Genomic DNA, 20786 nt, shown 5'->3' on the forward strand with positions numbered 1-20786 from the left:
TGAAGAAACATTTTCAACTATCATTCGTCCATCTTTCCTCCAGATTAATTATGAATTTGAACCAAGGCTCCCTCTTCTTAACAAACCGATGGAGTCTCTATTTAAATTCGGTCACCAATCCATTTTTGAACAGCACGATTTAAGTTTTAGCGAAAATCACAATTATTTACGAACTTTTGCAGAATCATGCATTCCCGGTAATAATAATTTCTTGTCTTGGAGCACACGACGACACATAATTATTCATGGATTCCCACGCAATACTAATACACAATTAAAAAAAACGCAAATCTAGGAAAACTTTTCCGATTTTCAAAAAAAAAAATCATGCTTAAAATTTTCTCTTTCATCACTCATAGCTACTCCAATCTGCATCTCTTTCTGTTAGCTTGAAAGTCGATTTTCTAATTTAACGTGGAACGTTCGATTCTCAATCATTCGTCAAACTATCCGCTCTCTATATCTAGTCAAATAAAATCATTCTTTCCATTTTCAACGACGAACAAATAGAGTACTGTATTAGGCTCGTTAGGTTCACCAATACTTACCACTGTGCTGCTGGCTGGCGCCATCCACCACCATTTTCCCACACTCGTCCATAGGTCTAGGTCACATCCACGACGGGTTCGCTTGCCAAAGGTTGTGTTTTAATTAGCCTCCATTTAGCTGGATGCTTTTGGCATCGCTAGTTTTCGTTCCGTTTTTCACTGTGCGATCGTGAATTTGTGATTTATTGTGGTGCCGGCTAATTACGATTTATTGGACCGAATTTTCTGCTGTTTAGTCCCGAAGGCTGTTTTCGGTTCATGTTTTCTCGGCACAGTGCAGTGTTCACAGGTTGCGTTTCGAAATAGGATTGTTGTTCACTCTGCACTAATAAATAAAAAAAAACCTTTCTTTCGTCGGAATTGTTTCTGTTTTATTAGATTCAACATGTCATTAATTTCTACACAGTTATTGTTTGATTAGATTTCATTGGTTTGGTTTTATACATTATTTTAGCCTAAAATTTCTCATTTAGAATTTTTTTTCGTTCCGCAATGGTTGGTTTGATCTGCTCTTTCATCGAAACATAGGGAAGATAACTTTGTTATCCGATTTTTGGGGGGAGGTTTGCTCTAGTGAGTTTGTCGATGGTGATAAACTGGCTATGCTCTGCTTAGAAAAATATACAAAAAATGTGTGTTGGTTGCTTTTTGTTAATTTCGGGAAATTCGGTTAAGTACCGTGAGAATAACCCTTCTCGTTTTGTTTAAAGTTCAAATTAGCCTAGTTGGGCCTGTATCCAATGAAGTTAGCTTATGATATGCAAACTCTTTTTGCCTTTTTTTACTTTTTCTCGCTGGTTTTTCAGTAAAACAACTTAGTTGGTTTGATTGTTGGCTTGATTCTTCACTTCTTACGGCTGGTTTCTCCGTGCTGTGAGATAGTTCGAATTGGAATGTAGTTTTTTCTTTTTTGGTGAATGTTTATCCTACTAGTAAATCTGTGTACAAAGTGTGCTAGTTTGTTTGGTTGTTTGTTTGTTTTTCGTTTATCTTACACCGTTGGCGTGGTGGGCCCTTGATTGGTTTTGCGAGAGCTGCTAGCTGACGGGAAGGTTCCGTTTGCGTCACGTCCGCGGGCCCGAATAGCGACAGTAGGATCTCCCGAGAATGTCCTCCGGTGGGATCGATTGATCAATTGGTAGCATACCTTGCGCTTCGAGCTGGTCCCGTACCTGGCAGGCGAGAAGATAAATTAATAATTACTAGCTTGCAGTCAACGGAGAATGGACTATACTTATTGCGTTTTCGTTTTTGGCAGTACTTTACACCAGTGTATTCGGTGCAACACTCATTCAAGTTTGGGTATTAAAAGTCTCCATCTTTTTTGCACGACACCGATGTAGTACCAGACAAAAACGAAAATGCTATTATAAAACAGTACATATGATGTTTTGATGTAGAAAATTGTGGTTTTTCGTTTCGATTATATGTAGTGGATTCAAACTTAAAGTCATTCGCCTCTTTTGTAAAGCTAGAAAAATCCTTTTAGGAAAAAAACTCTAACCCTATTTGCAGGGCTGAGCATCGAACCGAGGTGAGCGTACAAGGCCAACTGTGTTATGCCAGTTTCTCTTCTGACTTCGTACAAAGCAGAAGCAGAAAAACGCTGTGTTATAGCAGGCTGTAGGCACCAGTGAATCAAGCCAGCTTTTGTTCTATACCAGTGCACAAACAAATTGTATCGTTGTACCGGCTGCGGAGTGAAATGAGTTTGTCAAATGAATCAAAAGTGCCCGTGCTACGGGATAACATGATTTCGATCGACTTCAATAAAACTCGTTTTAGACCCACAGTTCAGGAAGTGGAAAAGTTAGTTATGGTTAAATGGAGCTTAATCTCACTGAAGCTACGTACATTCAGCTGCACCGCATTAAAAACTGTGTTTTGATCACGTTTAGAAGTTTAGCACAGGCAGAGAACTTCATTGCAAAGAACAACATGCAACACGAGGTCGAATTTAATAGCACCAGAATCAAGATCCCCCTGCATATGGATTTGGCCCCGTGCACTAGGGAAGATTACATCAAACGAATTATGTCGCAATATGGAGAAGTATATTACGAATGACACATGGAGAAATTTTTTCACCGGCATTCCCAAAGGCGTTCGTATGCGAGTGCCTAAACCAATAAGGAAGACGTGATCTATAAGCAAACAACGCTAATCGCATTCCCGGGCAGACCCTAACATGCCAATTCTGTAACCATACAGCCCACTACGGAAAAACATGCGCCGAAGCAACTAGTCAAAACTCATCTACTACAACCAACAAGCCTAACAAGCAGCCACCGACACCTACAGATAAACCAAAAACAACGATCCAATTAACCAATAATGCAGGTACAACGACCACAACAACCGCTCCCAAACCAACAACTAGCATGGCCAATATAGAAACAAATACCGATGAAGACGGATTTACAACAGCGACCCATAAGAACAAGAAACAAATAAGAACTTCTGATCGTGAACACCAAGACAGCAGTACCGATGATGACATGGACAGAATGACCCCCAAGCGGCTTCACCGCCAAGGAAAAGGATCTCAACACGCAGCAGCAAACTGCATCAACAAGATCTGGAAAACCGACATTCTTAGCATTTTTTTTTAATTTGCATTTATTGTAAAAATAATTAAAAGACCCACGGCTCAGTTGTGCTAACGCATTGAACCGTTTCAAATAAATCTTTAGATTAAAAAAACTATGTTATGCCCGCTCCAGAGTGATCAATACATTATCTGCAGTTTGTTTCTAACCAGCAAAGACGTCGGTCAGGAAAGTAGGACTGCACAGTACATATCAAAACAAAGCACTGTTAGTTTCGCCTTCAGATAGGTCAATCTAAACCGTTAGATTTGTTCAAGCAGTGAGGATTATATCGATCGAGATAACTTGGAGTGATTGTGATAAGTTTTTTCTGCGGAGTATCTGTACGACCGTTGTGGACTTCAGGGGCTTCAATACTAAACCCTCTACTTGTGAAGTGGAGGCTTTGTTAAAGGATAAAATGCGGTATGAGGAATAAATGGTTTGTATAGTTCAGTTTCACCATAAAACGGGAGTCCGGCACTCAAAGTATTACCATTTTCAGATCGCTCACGCAGCTGTCGCACTGTCTCCAGCTGTCATATGAGAATTGGAGTCTATAATGGTCTGGGCCGCTGACGACCGCAGATGGGCTCTCTCCAATCATTTTCATAGAACCTGGCGCTAAAGTAAATGCGAAATATTATCGAAAAAGTGTTCCGAAGGCGTGTGCACACAATCAATTTGAATGTAAACCATGGACGTTTCAATAAGACTCGGCACCGTCTCACAAAGCATGAGTGAACTAGGAATGGCTTAAAACCAACATTTCGAACTTCATTTCGACCACACAATGGTTATGGAATTCACCAGATGCGACTTCAATGGATTATTCTCTATGGACCAGCCTCAAAACGCTGAAGAAAACTATTGTTTGTAAGTTGTTTTACCGTCTCAAGGTCATCGCCAAGATAAAAGGGTGTCATATCGAGCAAAAGTGATTTATTTCTGAATTTTTGATTATGTTCACACATTCTGCACTTTAAAGCAAATAAAAATAATTTTCCAAGCTGAATTTATGGCCCTTTCAATTGGATACACTTCGAGTGCTGAACCCTGCAGAAATATTGAACTGATATGCTTCAAGGAGGAACCGGAACTTTTTGTTGCCCGTAACTAGGGTTCGTCGCGGTTGCGGTAATTACCGCAACCGCGCGGTATTTACCGCACCCGCACCGCAAAAACTGCGGTGCGGTGAGACACTTTTTCTCGCGGATGCGGTGCGGGAAATGAGCTTTTACCGCGCGGTATTACCGCAACCGCACTTAAAAAAATAATTGATAAAGTCTGCATTAAAAAGTGAATTAAAACTTTGACTTTTAATATTTAAGAACGACGAAAATTGTTACCTTACAATAGGGAAACATAATAAACATTTAATTGCTCTAATTTCCATGGACTTGACAATGATTTGAAAAGAAATCCGAATATAATCTGTATTCGACCTATCGTTACTTGACTTTTTACAATTTGTTTATTTTAATATGGTAAAACAATCTGTTAATAAGAAATAAAATCTATAAGCTGTGTCCAATATAATTTGGCATTATTATTTTTACGACATATTTTGAACACTGAAAAATTTACAAGCGAACCCTTTCAAATATATAAAATGCACAATCCAATCATTGAAAAACAATTGAATTGTGCTGTCAAATCCAATTTAAAAATGCATCATTTCTCCCGATTCCTCTTGGCAATCGTGAAATTATGAATCGTTTACGATGACATTTTCTCAATTGTGAATTTTGATTAATTTGGAGAACTTAAAGATGAACTTTAAAAAGTCTTAAGACTTAAAAACAACCCAAAGAATGAAATTATCATCATCAAAACAAACGAATTCGGAGGAATCAGCAGTAAGGGAGACAAATGTTTGAAAAGCGTCCAAAATAAGGAGGGGTCCAAATTAGGCTGATAACCTTATCATTCGTTACAACTCCTACAATTGTAAGGGAGCAATCTTAGTATTTCAATAAGAATACATCCATTTCTTGAAAAATACAAAGTAAGTGTTTTGAGATGGGATGTGTAGAACGACTTCTGATAATTAAATTAAAAGTTTTAGTATTAATTGCTGCGGAAGAACGTTTTTGTATGTATATTGATGAAATACAGCTACATTTCATAGGACTTCAGAGCTATGCTAATATTTAGCTTGTTTCTAACGTATTTATCTCAAGATGTACGGCATTTTATTAATAAAACTAGCAAAGTTGACATTTTTTAATAAATGTTACATTCTAAGGAGTCCGTCAAAGTTAATGTTCGTGTAAATAGGAAATATTTTTTTATTATATGTAGTTATACAAATAAATTAATAATTTTTCAACACACTTTTCAAAAATACGGAATTTTACCGCATTTACCGCATTACCGCGCGGTGCGGTGCGGTAAATGCAGTGCGGTTGCGGTAAGCGGTGCGGTTTTATTATTTTTATGCGGTTGCGGTGCGGACTATCCATTTACCGCCCACATCCGCACCGCGACGAACCCTACCCGTAACAACATGGAGCACTTTGTTAAGTGTGACAATGTTTGCCTTTCGTAATTTTTTTGAGTAAAGTACCCCCTTAATTGAAAAATTATCTTAAAAACTCAAGGTAGGGGTTAGGTATTTTTTATATAGAATGTGTATGCAAAGTTTGAAATAAATCGGTTAAGTAGTTTTTGAATGGCAGTTAATACCGCAAATCGTGTTTTTTTCCAGAGATGTTCTACAAAATGTTTCGTCACCGAGTCATTTGTCGATATTTTAGCATAGAAGATTACAGAATGTTTTTGAAATGATACATTATAATGCATAAAATTTTTAAACAATTCGCTTCACGCAAATTTCTAAAAAAAATCGTTAAAAAAGTGTTCTTTCACACTGAAATCCCTAAAAGCATAAGAGTCTCGTATGTTTGTTTTCTGTTGGATTGTACACTCAGGTTTTTTTACGCGGGGGATACAGGCCGCGTAAATGAAAACCGCGTAAATTTCAAAATCCGCGTAAATGAAAACCGCGTAAATTTCAAAATCCGCGTAAAAAAAAACCACGTAAAAAATACCGCGCAAAAAAAACCGCGTAAAAAAAAACTTGAGTGTATTCTGAAACACCATAGATTCACAATGCACATACCAGGTTTGTTTGGAAAATATTTAGAAAAATACCAGAACATGGTTGCCTCATCCATAAAGCTCAATGAAAATGTAAATTTTGAACAACGTATTTCTCGGCTTACTGTTTTTTAATATGGGAATCTTCTGTTTTATTGGGCAGTGTATTGCCGCCATACATATAGTTTTCCCATGTTCTATGGGGATGCACATGGGACAATTATGTGTAAACCGGCAGTATATACTAATACAACAATAATGTAGAGTCTAAAACTAAGTAAAAATAACAGTGCGAAAGCTCTTAATAATCTGTACTGTTCAAGGATTCTACTGTTACTAGTTACAAGTCACTGTATTCGGTAAAATAATGAATTGGTCTACCTAATTTTAAATTAATTTAATTCATTTACATCAGAAAAATTAAAAATTTTAAATTGTAAATTCTCATATTCTTCAGCATAGTTTTAAGAAAACACCAATTCTAACTCCCATAGTTGTGAAGAAATTCAAACACAAATATCTCGGCTCAAAACTAACACTGTTTTTTAACGAACTCCACCCAAAATTAGACAAAATTTAATCATTTATTAAATATATCGGGTTTACGCTCAATTTTGGTGTGGGCTATAAATTATACGTTATACATTTAGCTAGTAGACAAAATCTACGATTTTGCATTGAATTTGTAAGATTCAATTTTAACTTACAAATTCAATACCTAATCTTAAACTTCGTTCAGAGGCTTGATATACTCCGTATAGTAATGCTAGTGAAACCTAGAGCTGAATAAGGGACCATTCATAAATTACATAGCACTTTAATGCGGAGGAGGGGGTGCATGATGAAATGTGACATGTTGTGGCATATGGTTGGCAATGCTGTATTATTGTGCAAAATGAGGCCAAACTATGTCGCCATTCTCCTCTAATACAGTACTCCTATCCCTGTTGGAGCATGACTCCGGGCGGGAGCTGCATTAGTGAAGATCTGTGGGTCGTATGCTGACAGGGAAGGGGGACACGCTACGCGCGCGTGGAACCGTTCATGTATCCGTCATACAAAGTAAAGCTCTCGGTACAGTTTTTGCTCGTTTTGGCAGCTCAGAATTATTTCATATTCTCTTCACAAATCAAATTGAGTTTTCCCTTGTAGCTTCGGTTTGTTTACTACAAGCGATAATTTTTTTCCAGACTAATTCATTCTTTCCTTTACTAGATTTCCTTTTGTAAAAATATTTGGAAAATATATCGATTATGTATGTTTCAAGACCAGACTTCCCAAATGAACATCGAACACCATGTTCGCTCTAGTTCTGTGCTCATCTTAAACCCACATTTCGTGTGCAAACTCGAAAGCGCTAATGCGTACCAAAACACGTACACATGTTCGTCTGCACATCCGAACCCCATGTACGTATACGGTGTTCGTACACACAGGCTCTTGACACTAGTTTTCTCTTTCCATCACTCATCATCACTAGTGTTGAATCATTCTGTTTTGTGTGTGCCGTTCTTGTGTACGCACACGGTGTACGTACACGGTGTTTAAACCTAAGTTTGCACATCGTTCGCTTGGGTTCGGTGTTTGATGCAAACCTGTACACAAAGGCAAAGTAAGTTTTAGGTTTAACGCGTGTACGAAATTTTGTACACAGGTGCAAACTTATCGATGTTCATGGGAAGACTGTTCAAGACATTTTATTGCGTCTAATTTAAACAAAATTAAAAAAATCTGGAAAAGAACATTGAATTGCAAATATGAAGCAACACTCCTAAAGGCCGGCTGTCTGGAGTTCAAGTTGTTCGTTGAAAATGCTCGCAAATTTACTTTCGTACATATTGCCAAGATCATATTGTCTACCAAGACATACCTGCTGATCTTTTCCTTTTCATACTATCACAGTTCCTTTCCCTGCTTGTGGAGATGCAGAGGTAGTCTCGGTCCCCATCAATAGCGAGTGTCGAATAACATTCCTTTCCTTCCCGGGTGGAACAGCATTGAACGTAACCGGTTTTGTTATTGACAACTTTATGAAAATGTTGGGTCAGTGGAATATGCACAGTGAGAATGTTTTGCCCCTTCCAAGCATCATTTTTTTGGTTCATTGTGCATTTTCACTCATTCGGTCAATCATGAAGTACAACTACGGGCAGTGCATCTAAGCTAAGCTAAGATTTCTTTTGCTAATATTGTGCAACGTACTATATTGCAACGAATGATTTTTGGGTAGTTTTCACGTTACGTTTTTTTTTCAATTTGTTTATTTGATAAGGCACGTATGCGTTAGCTTAAAGGTGCCATTTTTTCATTGTTTTACATTTTGATTTCCTTAAAACTAGGGGGTTACACTCTTCAATATTATTTTGCTTTATATAATGAAACTAAAAAAAACTTTACAGCTAACTTATACATATAAAAGAGGGGATAATATAATATTCGTAAGATTAGGGGGACGGGCTATTTTAAAGTAGTGATACTGTTGGGCATTTCTTAACAAGATTAAATATTGATCAACTAAAACTAGAAGATAGGGGGCGCATAAGTTTTGGGAAGATATTCAAGGGGAGAAGGGGGTGAAGTCATACATCGGTGCATCAGAGACATGGGAGAGAGGGTGGACAAGGCTGAACGGGGGGGGGGGATATAAACTTTCAGTTTCCGGCATCAGGAATCAACGGCCAGGATTACAGATTCGAACGGATGCATCAAGTATTGGGACGCAGGGCGGTTATCCTCGAGCCGGCAGGGGTTCCTCCAGACGATTTCGTAGTACGGCTCGGATAGGGATCGGAAACACACCGCGTTGCGCGTGTGATGTTGTACTGTACGTCTCGTGTTGTTGGTTCATTCGACAGATGTTTTGTCTCATCTTGGAGTCGTATCAGACCATCGTTGGGGTACGGTAGGCGAAAAAGGGCACTTCTGGGAATGATAAGAGAAAAGATAGGGGCATTTAAATTTGGATATTGATGGTTTTGAGGAACGTGTATATAAGGGACATATAGAGAATATAGCGGCTTGCTAGTACATCTCGAACCGGGACATTGGGTGATCTTCCTCGGGCCCGAAGGGAATCGAATAGTTGAGATCTGGCAGAACAGTACTCGGCGCATGTCCAGACAACATGTTCGATCTCGTGATAACCGTTGCCACAAGTGCAGATACCGCTATCCACGAGCCCAATACGCCGGAGATGTGCGTCCAGCGTGTAGTGATTGGACATGAGCCGAGACATCACGCGAATTAAATCCCGACCCACATCCATCCCCCTGAACCAAGGTTTCGTCGATACCTTAGGGATTATCGAATGTAGCCACCTTCCCAGTTCACCATTGCTCCATGCAGTTTGCCAACTTTTGAGGGTTCTCTGATGAGTGATACTAAAAAATTCGCTGAAGCTAATTGGTCTTTCATATATGTCACCATGTAAAGCGCCCGCCTTAGATAAAGTGTTCGCTTCTTCATTACCTGGAATGGAACAATGCGAGGGAACCCAAACTAAGGTAATCCTGTACGATCTTACAGACAAAGTACAGGCGCTCCCAGATTTTCCCCAGAAAATATGGAATGTGCTTTCTAGGTTTCATTGAACGGAGAGCCTCGATTGAGCTGAGGCTATCCGAAGCAATAAAGTAATGATCGGTGGGTAAAGTATCAATGACCTCAAGGGTATACTGAATAACAGCAAGTTCTGCGACGTAAACTGAAGCAGGATCATTGAGTTTGAATGAGGCGGTGAGGTTTTGATTGAATATACCGAAGCCAGTGGAGCCGTCGAGGCTTGACCCGTCGGTGTAAAACATCTTGTTGCAGTCGACTTCTCGGAATTTAGTATGAAAGATGCTTGGGATCACTTGTGGACGTACGTGATCCGGAATTCCACGAATCTCGTCTTTCATGGATGTGTCGAAGAATACAGTTGAATCAGAAGCATGAAAGAGATTGACACGGTTGGGATAGTATGAAGAAGGATTGATATTTTATGCCATGTAATCAAAGTACAAGGACATAAATATTTCACGTTACGTTATTTATGAATGGTTCCAAATATCTAATATTAATTTTATCGGAACACACTACAGAGATTTTAAGAACAAGAGAGCACGGTTCTTTCGCTTAAAGTCGCCCCTTCGCACGCATTGGCGACACTGAGTATGTTTTTGTGAGATGTACAGCCATTATAGCTGTCCTCTGAGTAGTATATGAAACTGAAATGAAATACCACTGCTGGCGAGCAACCTTCTCTCCGTTGGATTCGAAATATGAAACGTGTGTGTCAATATGCTCATCTTAACCCCTATCAACCAAACTCACACACAAGCAGAAAAATAAATTAATTTATCCCAATGCAACACACACTTCACGTGCAGGGTTCAACTCAGTCCGAAAAATCTAATGCTAATCTAAAAAATGGGTAGGTAATGTCAGAGACATAACCGAAGTGAAGTAAAATACACTTAGGCTGTTAATTCGAATGCTGCAATATTTGCTATCTTCTGCATTAAAAAGCAGCTATTTCGATATTTGTTATGATGTATTGTGTCCCGCTGTTGTGGTGCATTTTACCCCTGTACAGGTGCGTTTTGCCCTGCCCGTTTTTCAAAGAGCAATTTATAATGATTTTGAAAAAATGAATATTTTTTATGCTCCTGAATATTTTGCAAAGCGATTGTGATTTCAGAGTAAAATGTTGGCTAAATGACATCATTAATTAAATTCTCCCAATTGATGGTCTATAGCTAAGTTATGATTATATTTGCTTAGGGGTGTATTTTACCCCATCTACCTCTACATACGCTTGTATTACATTCACATAAATCACTTGCGACGCGAATCTTGGTTATACCTCGAAAATTTCAAACGTGCACCAGAGACACATGCGTGGCAAAATTAAAATGTTAGGTTTGTTCCATAGTTTCGAGTGAGTAGTTACCAACTCGATTATTTTCAAACTGTAGGGCATTTCCACGCGTGGAATGTCAGAATTAGAGAGTTAAGGCGAATGCCCTATACATAATATGTTCAAACCTTCACCAAGCGTGGAGTTTTCGCAATAACCCTGCATTTGCCACGTATGATTATAACCAACAATGAATGTAGTGTCAGGCAGCGATGTCACATGTTTTTATGAAATGTCTATACAAAAATAATTAAAACGTCTGTAAATTTCTCCAGATGGCTGTGTAAATCCTAGTTATACTAGAATATTAATTTAAAAATAGATTGAAATTAGAATACTATTAATGAAGGAATCACTCGTAGTAGAGTTATTCTAGTCAATTTTGCTAAACACTATTACTCTTTTAAAAGTCTGTAGAATGCTAACTACGTCTGTAGGAGGCTATCAAAAGTCTGTAAAATTTCGACATGTCTGTAAATCTGGTATCACTGGTGCCAGCACATTACTTTTAATGGAGCATTTCACTAGTTGAACTGCGAAATAAGTAAAATCATGTAGCTGAACATACAATAAACTGGTCTTAATGTGGATGTACAAATCCCGTCATACATGCAGCAGTTATATAATTAAACTGTGTTTATAGCAGCATGTACATAGAAGATATGTAAAAAGTTGTCCCAGTTTGCCCTGAGTATCAAATCAACGGCAGAAACATATTATATCAGTATCCAATAAGCCAACATCATCTCCTTCACACAACACTCAGTGCTCTCGACAGTCGACCGTTTTTGCGAACGCACGAACGGCGACTGATTTCATTTTACACATTGCTTTTTGCGCTATCCTTCGTAACATATTCGATCGAACCAACGGGGGCAGTGCGTTCATTTGAATGAACACCATATTCGGGCGAGATACAAAAAAATCTATTGCAGTTCAAAGCTATCATTGGATTACGTTCTCACAATAGCATGAACTGCGTTGATGTATCGATCATCGCTCCCGTTCGTTCGTTGTCCAATGAATACAAGGGGGCTTGACACGTTGGTTTAAAATTCAGACGAAAGCATTCGTTTGATATTTGTACAGCCTATTTGGACTGCTTGTTTCTTACTTGTTACGCATGGTGGTATGGATACACTCACCAAGTTTTTACTTATAGTAATATTCCTAAAAGGTTTAAGAATTTTGAAACACATATCAGTGTGATAAAGTTATTCATAGCAGTGAATAACTTATGCTTTTTATTCGGCAAAAAGATTTACCCTCCGGAAGTCGCGCTTATGGCCCACTGAACGAGCAGCCGCTGGTGTCCTAAGACGATTTCGCTAGGTGTTCAGAGCAGCATGCACTCAGTGCACTAGCGCGACTGCCGGAAAATTAATGATCATATGGGGATTGACATAAGCGTGTTGTTTGTATTTAATAAGGACGGCAAATGATATAGTTGAGTGTATTTTAAACTATTGCGAACAACAGTACTAGCATTCGCTTTATTCAACAATAACTTGTTTCAACAGTTAGTAAGTTAGTGTTGCCTTTTGTTTCATCCATTTTTTACGTTGTGGAACTGGAGTTTTAAGCAACAATGAAATAAATAAATGGGTCGAAAATATTAAAAATTTCAAAAACCTCTGATCATTATTTCATACATATTACAACGAGTCTACAAATAGATTGGATACAGTAGATCGAGTATCAAAAACGTTCAGATAACTATTTAGGACGTTCTACAGACAAAATGAAATAAGTTGTGGATTCATTGTACCATTGCCAGTTCATATTATGTTAAATATGTCCTTGAACATGGCGAGCATGTAAATGCTGTTTTATTGTTGAATGTATGCTACAAATACATAGGGGAGACCGGGGCTAGTTGGCGGTGTTTATAGTTTTCAATTTTTATCGCTTTGATGTTGGTAGATCTTGCAAAATAGAACACGCGGCATGAAAGAACAGACTGTTGGCAACATCTCTGACTTTTTTGAAAGTGTTTGATGCATTGTCTCCTTTTTTAGAGACAAAAATACGTGACTCGGAAAACCCGCCAACTTACCCCGGCCCCGGGGTAAGTTGGCGGTATGTGAGTATACGCCAAAAACTAAGCATTCAAATGGAGATTCAATTACTTCATGGGTCCTTTTGGAATGTGCTGAATGTCTTTTCGAGAAAACTGTGTATTAACCGACATTTGCTATTATATTTCAGTTTCAATACCCCGGCATTTTGACTTTGACGCGTACTGCCTATTCAAAAGCAAATTTTCGAAATTCTTCATGCAATTGGCCAGAATAAATGTCTCCTACATTGGCGAGATACACAAGAAAAAGATTTTTTTACTTTGGAGTGAATTCCAGAAATAAAAATTTTGATGACTTTTTTGCATTGTAAATAGTACCGCCAACTTGCCCCGCATGCAGCAAGTACCGCCAACTTACCCCAACCGCATATTTTATTAAAAACTATTTAAAAAAAACTTTTGTTTGTGGATAGAAATAATATCTATACGGATACTGAAAGCTCTTTTCACGCGCTATCGAAAAATATAATCATTCGGGAAATAGATTGAAAATCACCCTAAATAACGCAAAGTATTTAAAATTTAGAAAATTTACTTGGTATGCTCGAAAACACAATATCACCCACAACTTCCACCAAACAAATCGTTTTGCAACAAAACCACATTGGATAACGGGTTTCACATAACTTGAGGTACACAAGAAGAGACAGCGCTATATGTCTAATAGAAACAGAGAAAAAGGGATTCCGCCAACTTACCCCAACCACCAACTAGCCCCGGGCTCCCCTACTATTGCACTAGTCCAAGATAAGAATACATTAGTATTTGTTTTTCTGACTTTATTTTGAGTTAGTACATGCTCAATTTAAATAAAAAATGAACAGCACGCAGAATAAAAATAGCATTGCTCTTTGTCCAATGTCCCAAATAATGATTCAACATTGGTTAGGAATATGAACCACGTAGACTCATTGTGGAGGGGGGGTCTAGCAAAATTCTACGTTTGTTTACGAGAGGGGAGGGAGGTTGAATTTTTGCTATTCTTGTATTACTAATTATAAATGGGTTTTAAAGAGAATTGTGCTCAACATTCTAGTCGACTCATCTAGATGTATTTATGCAGACACGACGAAGCTAGTACGCTATTAAGGTAATTACACTCAGGTTTTTTACGCGGTTTTTTGCGCGGTTTTTTGCGCGGAATTTTTCACGCGGTTTTCATTTACCCGGATTTTGAAATTTACGCGGTTTTCATTTACGCGGCTTTTGAAATTTACGCGGTATCCATTAACGAGGTTCCCATTAACGCGGATTCTTAAATCTACTCGGATTTTGAAATTTACGCGGTTTTCATTTACGTGGTTTTCATTTACATGGTTTTCATTTATGCGGCCTACAAAAATACAAAATAACAGTTGCAAAGATAATCGCAAGAAATTCCTCTCCGGAGAAGATTTTGACTGTGCAAATCCTGCAGTCCTAAATCATCATCTGGGACATAAAAAATTGTAAAAGTTAAGCATTAAAACCAATGTATTAACTTAATATAGGGGAACACGAGGGTATTCGGACTTACTTAAGCAAATCGCCCTTTTAGGATAGATGTAAAAAAAAAATACCGGTCAAAGGACCTAATTGTTAGTTTGAAACCTCTGCTACATTTTAGTGCCATAAAAGGTTCATTTGCACCACTCAATGGCAGCGCTAGGCGACGATTTGCAAACCTCTACGGTTTTCCATCCTTTTACAATGTAGGGGTAATTCGGACCTCCCTACGGGGCAATTCAGACCGTCATTTTTCTTTAATTTTTTTGGAATGGAATTATGTTTACCTATTAATTAGTTACAAGAGACACTCCTTAAGAAGCAAAAAAATTGCTTTACTAATCTGGTATGTCACAGCTGTCGATTGGCGGCCCATGTATTTTCTTTGCTGTGGCGTGTGCAAGGGTGTGCGCAGCCGCAAGCCGCTGAACGGTGATTGACTGAATACCCGAGCAAATATTCATGGGTTCAAACACCACATAGCCCCTTGAAAAGACCTTAAATATGGTCCGTGACAAAATTCACAACCATCAAGATACCATAAAATGGTCTCAATAACGCATAAATATACCAACATACGGTATTTTATATGGGATCTACCGGACCATGGTGATGGTATTTTCATGGTTTGAACCCATTTCAAACACCCATGTCAAACCCCATGACCATGGGGGTATTATGGACTTTTCGTTTGCTCAGGTAGGGGGTCCGAATAGCCCCGTACGCTCATTTCGCACAAAAGTGGTGAGCGTCTCGTAAACACCTGTGTTTTCACCCAAAACAAAAAAATCATTCCATAAAATAGGAGCTTTCCAAAACATTTACCATTTTTTTACATATATTTGCTGATTTAATCACGGTTTATCCATTATAATGATTTTTGTTTTGAGAATGGTAAAAAACGAATCATATTGTATCTCCTTTCTACAAAGAACAAAGAATCAAATTCAGCTCTTTGTCATGTTTCAGAATAGCGGCTCCACGAATAGTTACGATAGTCAGAAAGTCTTGCTATTTTCTGAGAAATCGAAGGGGTTCGAATTACCTCCACTGTCTTAATAGCCCCGGGTCCCTATTAAAAAGCCCGATGGTAAACGTTAGGTGGATTGATTTTTTTTAAAATTTCGATGGCTAAAACAGTAGTGAACCTTTGTAATCATTTACACGGATCTCATAATCTTTAAACGCTGTTAAATTCTACGTGTTGACTCGGCACAACTCCGTGCAAACCGGTTCTAATATATTTGTCTCCGAAAATATTCGGCGTTTACAATACTGTGATATGAGTTATGACTATTAATTACATACGAAAAATAAATATTTTTAGATTTGGATAGCTTTATCCTCTTAATAGATATCTTTTTTTTTTTTCATTATAGAGGTCAAATTGTGAGTCTACGTTATTTATGAATGGTCCTTTAGAAGTCGTCATTTAATCAAGTCGTGCACCGTATTATGATAACAATGAAAAGTGTAAAGAAAGTGAAATCTTTATACCTCGAAAGTATGTCCATCTTCGCTTAGCGGGGCATGATAAATTAAACCGTCTTTTCTCCTGATAAAAATGAATTGGGAAAACCCGATTAAAAATCAAAAATAGAAACTCTCAGTATATCCCAGCACACATTAGAAAGTGTGAAATTTTCCGTTAAATAATATACTCGTAGCTTCCAGTTAAGGGAATTATGTAACTGGCCATATTTAAACAATACTTTTACTGTAATTTATTAAACTGTTCTTGTAGTCTATTCGCATGTGCTTAAAACTCTTAATCGTAAGGTATGTTACATCTCCACAACTTTAGTTCTAAATGTTCACTTGAAGCCTTCTACTGAAAGATATGAGAACATTATTCAGTCTAAAATTAACTTATGTGTCGAATGGGACGAGTGGTATGATAATAAAATTTTTACTGATCGAGTTAGGAGCATTTTAAGACAAATATTCAGTTACAGGCAAAGTTCAGTAACGTTTGTGGTTAGACCAAATACGTCATCATTCATGCAACTTTTATCGGTGGATTTTGGAAATAACCCAGCAAATATTTTCAATAATAATATTCGCTGACGCCCCTTCATTATATTTATTTTTGGTTATTGCACACTCGGCCACCCGCCCCTTTCAAACATGTGATTATATAAACAACCACAAAAAGCTATGATTAGAAGAGTCTTAATACCAAATTCGCCATTCGTGCAGTGAGATGCAGAGGATTTATATATTCAAGAAGCAGTACCTACCGTACTCGATAGTGCAGCATTAGTGCATTGCACCAAACATAAAGCATGCCAATTAAAATGGTAAGTCAGCAGATTCACCTTGCAATAGTATGATAAAAGTCGGTTGGGAAGATTATTAAAATCATAAATTCGGCATTGCAACACAAATAAGTTGAACTCCTTGATACTATCTCTCTCATATGTACATGAATATTGAATAGCAAAATATACCACGGCTATTTTTCACCATCGGCGAAACAGTCGAAACCTATGGCAGCAAAATGTCAAACGAAATTTTCGTTCGAATGCTATAGCAATTCATCACACCTCTTTGTGGTCAAGGGAATACGAACGGTAGCACAAGATGATTGAAATTTCTTGGTTGTTTGCAACGACTGTGACCGTGTCGGCAACACGAGGAGTGAAAGCTACCCAGCTGCCAGCTTCGGTCAAATGAACACTCGTCCGAAAAAGAAGCAATCGTTCTTTTATGACGAACGGTATATTGAAGCACGAACGAATGAATTCGTCAAGATGCGACTGATGATATGGCGCGCGTTCGCCGATCAGCGCATTATTTCAAATGAAGCTCCTTTTTTAAGGCCTGCACAACACAACCAATGCTATTAAAATCGTCATCGTCAATCGTACTACCGCTTTCCAAAAGATAATAATTATGAACCAAAAAATGATGAATTTATCTGAGCCCGCCACGCATAATTTAAAGAGCAAGAGAGCGGGGTCTTTCGGATTCAACCACCCCCTCGCACGCGCACACTTGCAATCCGCGTATTTAACTCCGAAAAAAGAGCGTTCTACCTTTTCTGCGATGTGTGCTGATCATTGTATGCACGCCACGCCTGTGCATCATTGGATGGAATGATGCCTGGCGGCAGTCATTGCGTATATTCCAACCGAAGAGTTTGAGCTGACACAAAACGTAGCAGCTCAGGAAGCAAACTGATGAATTTTCTCTTATGTGCCATTTTTATACCTTGCGAAGTTCGTTGGATAAAAAAGAGGCAGTCCTAGCAACGCTTGCTACTTGGTTGAATTGTACGGACCAATCAGCGCAGATAATTACCACTTTTACAAAATACATTATTTTCGTTATCTATAATAGACGTATATTTTACGGGATTAAATACAATATACGTGCACATATTTCCGATCAGATAGTGCAAAAATATATACAACGGAAGTTATTCGCATTTGAAAACTGGGAAAATATCTCAGCAGAAATTTTTGAAAAGGGACCCCTAAATTGAAACGTTAGAAGCATTCTACTTCAAAATAACCTGAATACTGGTCGCAGTGGCAGGACAAAAATCGTTACCTTCATTAGTTGGAAACAGACATAATGATTACGGGGTAGTTCTGTTGTGCATTGTACCGTTTCTTGAATATTATTACCCCAGCACTTTCCACATGATATATTTATTAATTTCCATATCAACACGGAGTCGATTAAATTATATTGCTACTGTTGGCCTTCGAATTCAAGCATTGTTTTTAACACGTTAATTGGTTCACACTAGCTACTCTCCGAGAACAGCGCAATGGCGTTGCAACATTTCAAGCATTTGAACGATAAAAAATTAATGGAAAAAGTAGCACAAGGTACGCCTGCAAAAGCGATCTTCGTAGAATTTGTCCAATCGTATAGGTGTTTCAAAACGAGTTTAAATTATTTTTCCTAGGACAAAGGGAAAGTTATACTCGTTATTTATTACATGGTACCAATTAAACGATTTCTATAGAGTCAGTGCTCATTTATCGACGAGCACACCCGAGTTGATGCAGTGTGTTACAACGAATCGTAAAGGTAACCCTACACCGTCTGCCTGATTGATTAATAATGAGCCGGCAACGTCGGTTTCAGTGGAATTCAACCGACATTTCCCGCGAAAACCATGTAAATTAAGCCTGGCTAACAACGGTACCTGCTTTGATGTCAACAGCTACAAGATACGGCATCGCAGTATTTGATTTCAATTAATTACGATTATTTCCGCATCATTAAACAACCGTCGATTGGAAGTTTATAATGATTCGCTTGATGACAAACAGAACGTTTGAGGGAAAAAAAAGTACAAAACGCCCACTCCCGCAGCTAGGAAACACGAGTTTTGTTTTCCCTTGAGCGGCACTCACCTGTTCGACTTGTTTGAAAACTCTAATTAAATTCTTCCCCGCCAGCTTGGCGATATCCTCCTCGGTCCACTTTTCCGACACGAGCAGCTCGGCGAACAGGTACGGATACCGCGAGACGTCCTCCAATCCTTGGGGCACTCTGTGGTGGTGGATGGTGGTGTTTTTTAACGTTATTTGCGGCATGAAACGAAACAGAACAGAACAGAAATCACGACCAGAAGGATTAAAACTTTTCCGGTGCTGGTTTGCGCTGACGCTGGTTAGTTTCTTAACTAGCTAGCTGTTAATTTGTGTATTTTTTTATTTCACCCTGCGAGAAGTTGCGCGATTTGCTTATCAGCGAAGTTCGCGGGGGAAACCACCGCCAGCACGGTTTCCCAATTTTTCATTCGAAGAAAGATAAATTTTTTTAGACACTACATAATTAACTTACAGATTCACGCCATCGTATCCGGCACCGATGCCGACGTGGTCCACTCCGGCCACGTCCCGGATGTGATTAATGTGCGCTGGGTGGTGAGTTGTTTTCGTCAGTCGTCCGGAAATCCGTCGTAAAGCGCGTGGTGCCCGGAAGGTCGATGTGGTGATGATGATGATGACGATGATGTGATCCGTTAGCAGACGTTCCGTGTGCGTGTAATGAACAACCCGGTCGGTCGTCGGTTGCGGTTGAGTGAATCGAAAAGATAGAACAAGTAATTTAATTAAAAATTGGGTCCTTAATTAAAACAATTTGTGGATATCGAAGGAGGAAAGGCGAGGGGGGGGAGGGGTAACTGTTTTGTGGTTGAGGGAGTTGATGTAGTTGCTTGTTCTGGTGTTGCGATACGCTGGAAGCAAATTTGAAGGAAATAAGCTGTACGACACAGCCAGTCAGGATGCCCAAAATGAGTCATCGGTTGGTAAACAAGAAAAGGAAGTGCTAATTAAAAGTTTTGTCATATTTCACGACGAGGTCGACCGAAGCTCGTTTCCCACTAACGGTTGCTTGTACGTCCATCTCATTATACAGCTTGTATGAGAATCATACAACAAAGCCAAAAGAGAGTTTCGGAATTTGGTTTTGTGGATGAATGCTGAATAGCTGTATCTGCTTCGTTTCGGTCTTCGGATGCAATGGCAATCAAATTCTACCCAGAAAATATAGGAGGTAAAAAGTTCTAACTTTAATGGTGCAGTATTCATTTTTTACACAACAAAGAAATTAAGGCTGAATCATCAGCCATCGAAGAGGTGAGAACGACCGTTCAATTCAAAAGATTATCCTGACGGTAGAGAGGAAACACCGAGCTGCATTCACTCACCGTCATCAGTATTCGGAGCTACGTGGATTACTGAAGCATTGAAGATAATTGCAAAGTCACGATGGCAATCAATTTTGTTGCCTTCTACACTGGCGTTCAGGGTGGCCAAAACGAGAGGTTTCCTTTGAGCGCCATTTCTACCAGCGACTCTTCCTGGAAAATTGCTACCATAGCCAATAAGCTCACTGGGGAGAAGGGTTGAAGTTGATGGTGTGAATTATAATGATTATTTGAACTACTTCTAGACAATCCGCTTGACTGACCTGGCTCTATTCTGGGCGCACGTTTCCAAAATAATTTGAACTCATTGAAAACTATAATCAATCATGCAGATGTGGATGATATTTGAAAGTTTAATGGATAAAAATACACTGAACTAGAACCAGACTAAAGGTCCTGGGAATTT

General features: G+C 38.7%; 1 protein-coding gene across 2 annotated transcripts in view; it reads right to left on the reverse strand.

The window, feature by feature from the left end:
- Positions 1-883: 883 nt before the first annotated feature.
- LOC131685092 (dipeptidase 1) overlaps positions 884-20786 on the reverse strand; it is a 789457-nt gene continuing 769554 nt past the window's right edge. For both annotated transcript variants that reach the window (XM_058968531.1, XM_058968530.1), the window contains 3 exons: positions 19510-19585; positions 19077-19215; positions 884-1720 (listed from right to left, as the gene is read on the reverse strand). In XM_058968531.1, the coding sequence (XP_058824514.1) occupies positions 1613-1720; positions 19077-19215; positions 19510-19585 (323 nt within the window). In that variant the 3' untranslated portion in view covers positions 884-1612. The remainder of the gene's footprint in view (positions 1721-19076; positions 19216-19509; positions 19586-20786) is intronic.

The sequence above is a fragment of the Topomyia yanbarensis genome, chromosome 2 (genome assembly GCF_030247195.1).
Source record: "Topomyia yanbarensis strain Yona2022 chromosome 2, ASM3024719v1, whole genome shotgun sequence".
In the NCBI taxonomy this organism is placed as follows: domain Eukaryota; kingdom Metazoa; phylum Arthropoda; class Insecta; order Diptera; family Culicidae; genus Topomyia; species Topomyia yanbarensis.